Below are 13,282 nucleotides of genomic sequence, written 5' to 3' on the forward strand. Positions count from 1 at the left end.
GTCTGGCCGCGCATGCCGCACTCGCATATTATTTACTTTTTTTTTTCCATATACAACCTTTGAAAAAGAACGTGAGTCATCTTTAAGCTCCCGCGAAAAACAATCGAGAGCCGATTCTTCCTATCGTCAGCGGCTACGCTTAGCGCGGCCGGGTCTGTGAGTCCCAAATAATAAGTTTGGGGGGGGTCTACCTGAAGCCCCCCCCCCCCGAAAAACATCACTTCGATGCTTATATGGAAACTTCTTGCCTTCGTTTTCCTTATTGTTCTCATTTTACGCCGATCTTTGCTCTTTCTTGACTTTCTCTGGTTTATATTCCTGAATAATCCCCAAAATAGCCTTTTATGAAATAAAAAAGAAAACAAAAGAATTTAATTGACAAATCCAGATTATTTCCGTATGAACCGGTGAAAAAGTGTTTGGTGGATCAAAGGAAAATCCATAAATTTTCCATATTCATCTGAAAGGGGATTTTTTGTTTCAGAAGCTATTTTTAACTCTTTAATATTCTCCTTTTTATAGGTCTCAAGCTTTATGTTTATAGCTCTGCCAGGAATAAAACAAAACCGTATTCACAGAAAAATGTACAATCTATACCTTAAATACCCATTTTTTCCGCATGGGGAAACGCTTAAAAAAAAGAATTGTAATTATTGTAATAATTTAATCTAACGAAATATGCAGGTTTTGCCCCAGTGCATAAACTATTATGTAATAATTTTCTCTACTTTTAATGGGTCTTAAAAAAAATAAAAAAAAAATAAAAAAATTGTAAAGGGCCTTTGGAACACAGGAGTGATGGGAGTGATAAAGGGCCGTTGGGACACAGGAGTGATGGGAGTGATAAAGGGCCTTTGGAACACAGGAGTGATGGGAGTGATAAAGGGCCGTTGGGACACAGGAGTGATAAAGGACCGTTGGAACACAGGAGTGATGGGAGTGATAAAGGGCCATTGGAACATAGGAGTGATGGGAGTGATAAAGGGCCGTTGGGACACAGGAGTGATGGGAGTGATAAAGGGCCGTTGGGACACAGGAGTGATGGGAGTGATAAAGGGCCTTTGGAACACAGGAGTGATGGGAGTGATAAAGGGCCGTTGGGACACAGGAGTGATAAAGGACCGTTGGAACACAGGAGTGATGGGAGTGATAAAGGGCCATTGGAACATAGGAGTGATGGGAGTGATAAAGGGCCATTGGAACACAGGAGTGATGGGAGTGATAAAGCGCCTTTGTATTCCTATGAAGAGATTCCATAAAAAATCAGCAGTTTCTGGCTACAGCAGTCATTTACAAAATTAACCCCGTCTGCGCTGGATTTCACATTCATTTCATGTTATTTTAATGGACACAATGTGCTTTTCTTTCAAAAACAAGAACATTTCTAAGTGACCCCAAGCGGTAGTGTGTATGATCCAAATTGTGTATAGTAATGGCTTATCCCCACACTCTCAGGTATTAGGGGATTATCTGTTTCACGGCATCTGATAGAGGTCTCTTGGTTTGCAGATGTGAAAGCTGCGTGGAGCTCCTGTTTGCGAGGGGGTCCGGCACCTGTCAGGAGTGCAATACGCCTCTGAGAAAGAGCAACTTTAAGGTCCAACTCTTTGAAGACCCCACCATCGACAAAGAAGTGGAGATTCGGAAGAAAATTCTAAAAATGTGAGTTTTTATCTTTTTTTTATTTTCTTTTACACTACAATGGCATATGGGAAATGTTCTTCATCACACACAGGGTAGAATATGCTACATTTTATTGTAGGTCAAATATTATTGTTTTTTCCCAAAAGCATGTTCAGCCGAATGTATCATTTAGAAGGATAAGTTAACAAATACAGCTTGAACCGTTACACTGAAACCTGCGACAGTCAACCAGGGCCTGTCAACGTGAAGATCTGTGTCTCGTGCTGAGGACAGGCTAGAGAATTTAATCTCCATGGTCTGTGCTTAGACTACAAGGCCCATTTGTGACAATGGGCATTATAGTCAAATTTGCGCACGGACACAGTGGTCTGATCCATGTTGTAATATTGCACAAATTAAAAATGAATTGTTTATAATATTTTATTTTTTTTACCCTTCAATTCTGTAGCTATAATAAACGCGAGGAAGACTTCCCGTCGCTGAGAGACTACAATAACTTCCTCGAAGAAATTGAAGAAATCGGTGAGTGTGATAGAACCCACGCTATACCCAGCTAGTAGTGAAACTATTTAATGATGGGCAAAGTTTGTAATCCGCCAAGTGTTATTCTTTTGAGAAAAGCAGATGCCATTTAAAGAGGATTTGTTGCTTTTCCCAAATCCTACTTTTTTCCGTTGTGCACGATAACTAACCCCATGTATACCATGGGAACAGCCGTCTCAACTTCCTTACATCACAACTTGCGTGATTATTCTTGCCTGTTAAGTTATCTCTCCCCTGTCATTAAAGTCGTATAGCATTCTTTTAACTCTTTGATCGTCTTATCCTTGCCATTTGTACCCCTTCTCTTCAGTATACAACTTGACCAATAATGTGGATCTTGAGTTCACTCGACGAAAAATAGAATCGTACCAAAAGGAGAACAAAGATACCATCCAAAGGAACAAAATCAAAATGGTGAGTGTGCCCCTGCTGGTGAGTAGTGCTTGGGGCTGGTGACCCCAGGGGTTTGTGTCTGCGGGGTAAAGCTGTGAGTTAGGTGCGTATTGTTCCAGTAACTTGCACAGGGTGTGACATGGTGTGTTGTAAGAACAAACAAGCTCTCCGGTTACTGACCCGCACCGGTAAAAAGTTGCGACCTCATCTAGCGAAACCAGATACTTTATTTTGTGTACAAACTGTGTGCGAAGCCAGACGGGGAAGTGGCCGTCACCGATCCACAGCATCAAGCCTAGGCAGCATAACGCAGAAACACAGCTCTTGATCATGTATGTTAAAGGGACACTCACGCCATCATGTGCAGTTTTAACACATAGCGGAATAGTCCCTGTAAAGTTTTGCAATGGAATCCCCCGATATGCATTTGCTCCTTTGCCCACCCCCAGCTTAATGCCCCGTGCGTGATACGCTCTTGTCCAGTCAGCTCCAGCACTGGCTTGGCTTGGGAACATTGCCCGTATAGAAAGTGCTGCCGTTGGTTTCAATGGGAACACTTTCCTGCCATGGATTGGCTGCTTCGAGCCGCCAGTCAGTGGCAAGAAATACCGGGCCATGGAGGGGAAGGGCAGCTGCAGCAGCAGGACTGCAACTTCTCAAAGTGTACTTTAATATGCATTTTTCTTTACAGCGGGTGTCAGGGACAATAAATTGTCCCTTTTAATTATTCATTTAATAATGTTATCACGGCATAGCTGGATACATCCCAGGAGCCAGATAGTAATGGCTCCGAAAAATGTACCCTGTGTTACAGTATCAATCAGCCCTTTTATGAGTAGGTGTTAAACCTAATCTTCCTTTGCGGTTCATTTATTCCAACAGAACAGGATGCCTCTGACATTCCCTGCTTTTTGGCCCTCGGCCCCCATCATGCTTATCCAGTCTGTGTACGCTGTAGTTCACCAGAGCTGGGATGACGGAAGTTGCGTATCCGTGACGGAATGTTCCTACCTTGATCAATACCTCGATCGATAGGGTGTTTCCATTATACCACACAATCAATAGGCGTGGCGATGGTCTTATTTGTGCAGAGGAGACTAAATTATATTTTTGTTCCTACTTTTCATTAAAAAAAATGGTAGTCAAAACCAGGGCAGGACATCAGCAAGCCTAGGCCTTAAGTTGCCCCACGATCTGCCGCACAGGAGGGGGAGTATGTCATACATGAAGTCTTGAAACGTGTCTTGGGTCCTTCAGGGTGGGCAAGGTCCTTCCGGCAGGTACGGGGTGTTTTTCAGCGTGCTATGAGCGTTGCGGCCGTACTTTTTGTTACTGTGCAAGCAGACCGTAGAACGTTCCTGTACTTTTGATTTTCCTAGACCAGAGAACAGGAGGAATTGGAGGAGGCTTTGGAAATCGAGAAGCAGGAGAACGAACAAAGGAGGCTCCATCTGCAGAAAGAAGAACAGCTCCAGCAGATGTTGAAGCGAAAGAACAAGCAGGAGCTTCTGGATCAGCTGGTACGTCACCCGGCCACACGACCGTTCCTTAGTGTTAATTGATCCGTATAGCGCCAACCTATTCTGAAGTGCTGTACAAAGGACTGACATTGAAAGTCACAGGTTTTTATTTTTAGCATTTTGTTTTTTTCATATTATGTCAAAATGTATATAAATACTAAATAGCTTACAAATCTGAATAAATAAGGGGTAACTTAAACACATTTTATATTTATTGATAATGCCCACTCTTCTATTGTCCATAGATGTATTTTCCCCTTCGGTTTACATATTATCCTTTTTCATTCTATACAGTACCCAGGCAAAGAATATTCAGCCCAGAATTGGTCAGGCATTGCATATACCCCAGTAATGGGGTAGATAAGCTAGGCAAAGGGCTGTCGGAATCTCCTAATGCTATTCCGTGTAGCATTCGTAAGCTTCCTCTATCCTATTTAAGTCCTTCAACAACAGCGCTGCAGAATATGATGGCGCTACAAAAAAAACAATAAATACTATTGGAGCCATGGAGCTTGTATCATATATATATATATATATATATATATATATATATATTATATATATTCCACTTATATATTATAATATAATATATATATTATAATATAATAATATAATATATATATTATAATATATATATATATATATATTATATTATAATATATATATCTATATTATATATATAGATATATATTATATATTATAATATATATATTATATATTATAATATATTATAATATATATATATTATATATTATATATTATAATATATTATATATTATAATATATTATATATTATAATATATATATATATATATTATATATTATAATATATATATATTATGATATATATATATATTATATATTATGATATATATATATTATATATTATGATATATATATATTATATATTATGATATATATATATTATATATTATGATATATATATATTATATATTATGATATATATATATTATATTATAATGTGTATATATATATTATATATTATATTATATATTATAATATATATATTATATTATATATTATAATATATATATTATATTATATATTATAATATATATATTATATTATATATTATAATATATATATATATATATATTATATATTATAATATATATATATATATATTATATATTATAATATATATATATATTATATATTATAATATATATATATATATTATAATATATATAGGGTAGTAGAAGTATTAAACACTCATTTACAGACACCAGATAAGCCGGAAGGCTTGTTTTTCCTTCAGAAATCTCAGAGTGCTTTCACAATCACAAGGGATTCTGGGTAGGGCGCATGCAAATAAGGTTAACAATTATCACCTTTGCCTCTATATCCACTTTATACATGGATCCCTTGAAAGCAATCGCCCCGCTGTACAAGACAGCCTTTAGACAAAACTCGGGAAGAGGTACAATAGCCAGATCACCACTGTTTCATCGTTCATGGGACTCGTCAGCATGAGGTTGTGATACTGGCTTAATAGTTGAGGCTTGAGGTAGCTAAGAAATACATAAGTTATGGTGGGTAAAAGGTGATGGAAACCCTTCCACTTAAATTTAAGGGGTAGTAGAAGTATTATTAAACACTCATCTACAGACACCGGACAAGCCGGAAGGCTTGTTTTTCCCCTTAGAAATCTCATGGTGCTTTCACAACCACAAGGGATTCTGGGTAGGCGCATGCAAATAAGGTTAACAATTATCACCTTTGCCTCTATATCCACTTTATACATGGATCTATATATATATATATATATATATATATATATATATATATATATATATATATATATATATATATATATGTAATAGGAATGGTCAGCTAAGCTCGTTTGGTTTAAAGCTCATGATTATCTTTCAGCGGGTGTATATTTAGAAAATCATTTGAATGGGGGAAAAATCGGCTCACAAGGTGCTATTACGTTAGACCATTGCATTTTTCTAGCGTTTTAATTGATTTAAGGTGCATTAGCTACCGGGCAGGCAGATCATTTATTTACACAATAAAAATAGTTCACAGACCATTTCTTCTGTTTGCGGTTCTCTCCATTTCCCAATTACCCGTTCCACTGGGCTCCGCTGTACCGTATAAATATCCTCTGCGCATTACCGGGTTAGGAGAATGAAGCTCTTGTGAAAGCGGATCCATCCCTGCGTCCTCTGCCGGTGGTCACTGCCAATAAATAAAAAAAACTTAAATCTGCACGCTTTCGTTAATAATGCCCCGAAACACATAAAACTAGTTCCTTATAAAAGTGCCGCCACGTAAACAAGGTTGGGTTTTATTTACCTGATCTTTTAATTTTAAGGTTGAAAATCCCCTTTTTTTCTGCTTTCAACCTCAAAGCAACTTGGTATGTGTGGTTTTACTATAGGGGGTTATATCAAGTAGGTAATAAGATGCTTTTATACTCCAGCCATTAAAAAAAGGTTCAATAAAACTTATTTCCAGCCCTTACCTTTGAAGTTTCCAATGGAATGTTTATGGCCTTGGCATGAAATAAATATTCTTGGAATATGGGTAACATAGAACCTGCCGGCAGATCGGTCCCATTCGGCCCCCGTCTAGTCTGCCCGTTGCTCCTGCTGTAAAGACATGTTGGCATGTTTAAATCCCCTCACTGTGTTACCCACTACCACTTCTGCTGGGAGGCTGTGCCACTTATCTACCACCCTCTTAATAAAGTTTCCTTACATTACTAGATTTTAATTTAAAACTCAGGCAATAATTGAACCCATTTTACAGTCCATCGTAAAGATTCTCTGTAGTGACTCGCCAAATGCGTTGCCCAAATGCCTCTAATACCGGTCGTCATATTGTCATTATTTAAAGATAGTCTTGATTTAGTCACCTGCATTCAAGCAGGAATATCAATCATAACATACTGGGAGCAAAAGCACCAACTGGGGGTCTTATATATGATCCCAGCAGGGGGAGAATAGGAAAGAGTCAGACTGTGTGACCCCCTAGAATCTGCCCCTTCACCTTGAGATTCGGGGCCAAACCCTGAGAGCTCCCAGCCATCACCTTCTTAAATGAAGTGGGGTTAGGAAACACAGCTCTTCTTTGTGAGATGCCGACAGTTTATTATTGTTTAAGTTTTGTCGGAATGGTTAAAATCCCTTTTTAATTGCGTTTGGCCGAATCCCTTTTATAAACTGTAACCGATACCCTCTTCGGTTTGCAGGGCTCAGCGGCGCTTTACACCACCCGCTTTATTAAAATTATTGATCTGTGTCGAGTTTGGAAGCACCAAGGTTTCATCCGATTATCCAGTTTCTTCCTAAAAGTGATTTGTCCCCCGAAAAAAGAAATTATTGTTTAAGAGGACTGAAAATCTCCTCTAGTAGCCGGGTTTATAAAACATGGGAACGCGGTAGGAAGGGAGGCAGCACAGGCTCCATGAAGAAGAAACAAAAATAGAGCATAAGTAGTGGAGCTCTGCGTAGTATAGAATCTATCTAGTCTGCCCGTTTCTCCCGCTGTAAAGACTCAAACCTTAATCAGTCGTGGGTCTCGTCTTAGATTCAGGAGCCGTATGCCATCCCATGCATTTAATACCCTCACTGTATTACCCTCTACCACTTCTGCTGCGAGGCTGTTCTATGTATGACCACTCTCAGCGCGTGACAAGACCAAGAACTGATTATGGTTTCAGCGGACAGGGTTAATTTTATTTAATGAAATTCAGAGATCAATAATTCTGATTGCTATTAAACATTTCTGCTTTCTCTCTTTTATCTTAAATTTAAAAAGAATGGGGAAAAAAACTCAATACCCCCAGATAACAAAAGATCCATTATACAGAGAGAAGGGGCAGAGCTTCTAAAAGCCTGCGGGTGAAATGTAATAGTTGTTAATTTTGTTCTAAATGTAATTTTTTACATTATCCAGCTTTTATTACTATTTACTGCATTTATAATATCATTTTCAATCTTCCTTCTCTTATGTTTTTTTTTTAACTCTTTAATCATTCAGGAGACGTCCCACCTCCCAGCATCTATTCTCTTGGCTCAACACAAAGGCAAATCCGCCCAGCTAGAACTTCATATGGAAAAACCCAGGCCATTAAAGACCGTTACATTCTCCACCGGCATCAAAATGGTGAGTCTGACGTATCTGTACGGCGTATGGTTACGGGATGGTGTAAAACGTACAGAATATTCCCATTAGTTGACGTAAAGGGATGGTCTGAAGTCCATTTAAAAATGGAGTCCATAGCTGCCGTCACAGATGTTGTGGGTCTGAATATCGGTCATGCACTCGTCTACCGAAATCCGCAAACGGAAGGTTTATCCTTAAATTACTTTATTTTTTTCCCTTGAAAAATCAAAGTTGGAGGTTTATGCGTTTTGTTTCCTAAAAATAAGGAAAGCAAAGAAAAAAGGCAACAACAACATACCATGTTTGTGTGATTATAAGACGATCCCTCAAACCCCCTATTGGGGGGGATCAGAACCACTGTTTGATGACTGATGATTATCTACAAGGTATAAATTAAGCCTGGGGGTAGTGTGTGTGGGGGGTCATTTAATCCAGATTTTATTTGTACAGAATCTTATATACCTGTCACCTGCCTGTCAGTCAGCGGCTCAGAGATGAGGAGTGCATCTTTAGAAACATGTCACGTGATGATCGGCCAGCCTGAGAGTCATGGGGTTTGTAGTCCACAAAGATTTGCCCCTATTTGAACAGAGGAGCGCAGACTGATAGGCAGGACAGCGGGGGATCGCGCTGCGTTATGCAGCGTACTCTTTGCGAAGATCGCTCCTCAGCGGCGAGGTCACGTGACGCTGCGTGAATCACATGACCCGCGCCTACGCGCCTCAGTATATTGGCTTGCAGTTCAGAGTCTCGCAAGCCTTTGAATGGACGTAAGCGGCACATATGATGTGCCCGGGGGCTATAGTAGGTCGGTGGAAGTGCTATACGAGAGGATCTGAATAAAAGACGACATCGATTTATAAAACAAGGTCATTTTATAATGGGGATATCTAGTCTTATAATCAAGCAAATAAGATACTTAAAAAAAAATAATATATATATATTTAAAAAAAAAAGCATCTTGCATGTTCTTTTCCTAAAAGACTTAACTTATTTTGTCTACCGAGGTGATGATGATTTAGCGTCTGTAGCTGACCTCCTCGCGTAGAAGGTGTTCTGAATGTACTTAAGTTATTACGAGGGGGGAACGTCGTCCCAGAATAGAAATCCAGACCCCGGTCATGGCACGCTCACATAAACATGGCAGCCGAGCTCGGCAGAACCTTGTGGTTTTTTTTTTTCTTCACGCTGTTTAATAGCTGCAGATGTAAAGCGTTTCCAGATACAGCAGAGGTTTCCCCCGGATCGCCTGAAAGATTTCTCTCGCCGCCTCGAAGCCTCGGCATCTGCCGGACGCAATTTTCTTAAATTACTTTAAATAGAAGAACAGGTAGAAATAAAAACACAACGTTCAACCGGCATAATTTCCATCCAGCTTTAGCGGGTTTTAGACGTTAACCAGAAGCTCTACGATGGCAAAATGCAATAAAATAAATAAAATAAAATTCCATATAATGTTCGTTATTGAGACAGAAAATGTATTTCCTGCCCTTTGATGTGTTGAGAAATACATATTTTTTTTGTAGATTCCCCCCCCCCCCGTAATTGTCGGAACCGTCATTATTTTAATTTTCTGGAATTTTAAACCTTTACACTACGACCTTTCCCTTTCATTTGAAGCTTCGTGCGTCATTTGAATGTAGATGACCCGTACGTTGCGCAAACAGAATCCGAATAGATGTACGGCGCTGGAGTTAAAGGCTTTTGAACTTCTTGCCTTGTGATTAGGTGACGCTATAAAAACCTGCCACTTTCACAGGAAAATAGTTTAAACATCGCAGCGTGCCAACAAACATATATAATATACAATATACCTGTTTTTCCGCTGATGTGTGCGGCCATTCTGCTAGCATAATGTACTGATCGTTAAGCGGCTGAGTTCCTTTTCGGGTCCGATTCTTCTACTCCTGTAATGTGAATTTATTTTTTTTTTCCTTTTTTTTTTTTCCTTTTTTTTTTTTTAATTAGTTTTTTTCCTTTTTTAAATTTTATTCTGAACCTTTTACATTTATAGTTTTAACTGCGTATGTTCCGTGGCACGTCTGCGTCTTTTGTATGTATTTATGACGTAATGCTTTATTTTGCGTCATAGTGTATTTATTATTATTATTGATGTAATGTTTTATTCAGCTGGTACCGCACCTTTACCTGTGAATGGAATATGATGCCCCTGATTATTCGACAGGGGATACTTACTCGGCTTTCTGTAACGTTGCTTTAAACATATATGAGTTTTTTTTCTGAGGTTCGCACAGACTTTGTATGGATGAGAATGGCCTCCTTGTGCTTTGATACTTTGCTCTGACCTCCTGCCGGCAATCTGTTTCATCCCAAACAATTCTTTGTTCCGAGACAGTATCGCTTTCCTTTATTTTCATCTTTTTTTTTTTGCTCCGTCATACAACAAACCCATCCCTGTGTGCCCTGCCTGCTACTGTTTATTTCAAAGAAAAAAACTATAATTTGTGAAAGACGCTGGTGTTTAGGTTTCAGAAGACGAAGGAGAAAAGGCACAGAAGGTGTAAGTGACCCCGGTATAGGGCTGCCATATGGCAAAGTGTAAAATGAAACCATTGAAGGAAAGGCTGCGTACCATCTGCGCGGTAGTGACCGGAAGGGATTGGGTGATAAATTTGTTTTATGCGCTGTAGTGCCACTGTGTCATTCTTTTGTTCATAAACGCACTTTAACCTTGTCGGAGCGTACAATGGAAGCCTTGCCCCCTAGGAGAGAAACCATCGGGGCAGATGGCGAAGAGTTCTCTTACATGGTCTTTTAAAACTGAAGTCCACTGGGGTCCCTGTGCTTGAAATTAATTAAAGCCCTCGTAGGCGGGACATGGGCGGGGCGTTCATCACGCTTAGAGGCGTGTAGGTGGGCGGAGTCTCGGAACTTGTGGGGTTCTACTAAAAGCAATGGCACCGTCTGATTACCGTATTTGCTCGATTATAAGACGAGGTTTTTTTCAGAGCAAATGCTCTGAAAAATACCCCTCGTCTTCTAATCGGGGTCGTCTTCTAATCAGACCTCAAATAGAGGTCTGATTATGAGACTAAGATCCAGATCCCCCGCACCGCTGCAGGGGACCTGGATCCTCCTGTCTCCCCCCCCCACACTTACTTACCGGTGCTTCCTGCTGTATTGCCGGGGCAGCGGGTTGACGTCTACGCGATCCGCGTAGACAACGTCCGCTGCAGCCGGAAGGAGGTGTGGCTAGCAGCGGGGGTTGTCTGCGTCCGTCGCGGATACCTTCCCCGACTGTCAGAAATCAGAGTTCCCCGCACAGGTGCCGGAACTCTGATCTCTGACAGCCGGGAAAGGTATCCGTGACGGACGCAGACAACCCCCCGCTGCCAACTCCACCTCCTTCCGGCTGCAGCGGAAGGAGACGTCAACCCGCTGCCCCGGCAATACAGCAGGAATTTGGAAGCACCGGTAAGTGTGTGTGCGTGTGTGTGTTAAATGGGGGACATAGGGCATTTCTGGAATGCCTTATACCCCTATATGCCACTCTGGCACTTAGGGGGTTAAAAGGCATATTATGGGGCAGAGTGGCATATAGGGAGTTATAAGGCATTTCAGGAAGCAGAGTGGCGTTAAGGGGGCATTTAATAGAGCACTCTGCCTCCTGAAATGCCTTATAGAGTGCTCTATACAATGCCTTTTAACTCCCTTAATGCCACTGCCTCCTGGAATGCCTTATACCTCCCTATATGCCACTCTGCCCCATAATATGCATTTTAACCCCCTAAATGCCAGAATGGGATATAGGGGTATAAGGCATTTCTGGAGGCAGAGTGGCACATAGGGGGTCAAAAGGCATACCATGGGGCACAGTGGCATATAGAGGGTTAAAAGGCATATCATGGGCCACAGTGCCATATTGGTGTGGCAAGCCTGGGGGCAGATGTGCGTAACTGGGGGACAGGTTGGAAAATACAAGGAAATAAAAACAAAAAAAATATTTTTCTCAATCATAGCTTTTATTTAAAAAAATAGTTTACATGAATTAACATTTACTGGTAAAACTTTTTTCCTTTAGGGTCGTCTTATATTCAGGCTTTTTCTTTTTTTCCTAAGTTAATATTCAGATTTTGGGGGGTCGTCTTATAATCAAGGTCGTCTTATAATCGAGCAAATACGGTATATTAAATGGAAAGGGATCCCACCACTGAAAATAATAATTTTAAGAATAGCGGAAAGTTTGATTTTAAACTTTTTCCATTTGCTTGTATTTACCATTAGAAGGCTGCTTCTCCCAGCTTATGGTTTTGGGTGGTGTTGGTATGATGGCAGCTCCTTCGAGGTATGACATGATACAGTGATGTATACATTGGGAATATTAGAGGCCATATTATAATTTTTTTTTTGAAGGAGCCGTTAAAGAAGGCATCTATAGATGCCTAAATAAGATGATGGACAAAGTTAGCTTCCAGCAGTAAAATCTTCTAAGCTACTTGGCCGATTGGGTTTGTCCATCCCCAGTTATTCCGTCCGTTATGTACCTTCAACCAGTTTAGCGGACAGGGTACCAGTGACTAAATCTCTCTCGTATGGGCATTTTACCTTGACAAGAATGCCACCGGCCTGTCTTAGAAGGACCTGGTCCACCATGTTAATGTGTTCCGTATTGCTCTAATGACTGGTAACTCCTCATCCTCTTGATCTCCCTTTTTGCTCGGCTCTCTTTGCAGCTTTAATCCTGGCCCCCGCCGGGTTTTATCTTGAGTAACATTTAACGAATGTCAGCGTTCTGTAGAACCGTGTCTACCTTGAGCCGCATCGATCTGTTCTTGCGGTTTATTTTTGAATATGTATTGATGGGAGTCCACAGTCCTAAAGTGGCTCACGGTCTACATGGTTCAACCACTGGCTTCCAAGCCACCAGATCCAAACAATATCTAAGCAGTTTAGAATTCTTCTTCTCCAATCGGCCCCCACCTCCTTATTACCCTGCAGCTGGTGTCTTAGGGAACGTCTTTTTTTTTTCTTTTGTAATAATTCTATTGCTTTGTCTGCTTCTTCTTGCCCCGTTTGGCCCACAC

At 40.3% G+C, this 13,282-nt stretch overlaps 1 protein-coding gene across 1 annotated transcript in view; it reads left to right on the forward strand.

Moving 5' to 3' along the window:
* Positions 1-13,282, forward strand: part of LOC149276757 (CDK-activating kinase assembly factor MAT1) — a 43,171-nt gene that overhangs the window by 4,746 nt on the left and 25,143 nt on the right. The window contains exons 2-6 of the mRNA XM_089503346.1: positions 1,510-1,662; positions 2,093-2,166; positions 2,498-2,601; positions 3,960-4,100; positions 8,112-8,237. Coding sequence (XP_089359472.1) covers positions 1,510-1,662; positions 2,093-2,166; positions 2,498-2,601; positions 3,960-4,100; positions 8,112-8,237 — 598 coding nt within the window. The remainder of the gene's footprint in view (positions 1-1,509; positions 1,663-2,092; positions 2,167-2,497; positions 2,602-3,959; positions 4,101-8,111; positions 8,238-13,282) is intronic.

Source organism: Sceloporus occidentalis, unplaced genomic scaffold (assembly GCF_023333645.1).
Source record: "Sceloporus occidentalis isolate IW3139 unplaced genomic scaffold, rSceOcc1.0.p SCAF_226, whole genome shotgun sequence".
Lineage (NCBI taxonomy): Eukaryota > Metazoa > Chordata > Lepidosauria > Squamata > Phrynosomatidae > Sceloporus > Sceloporus occidentalis.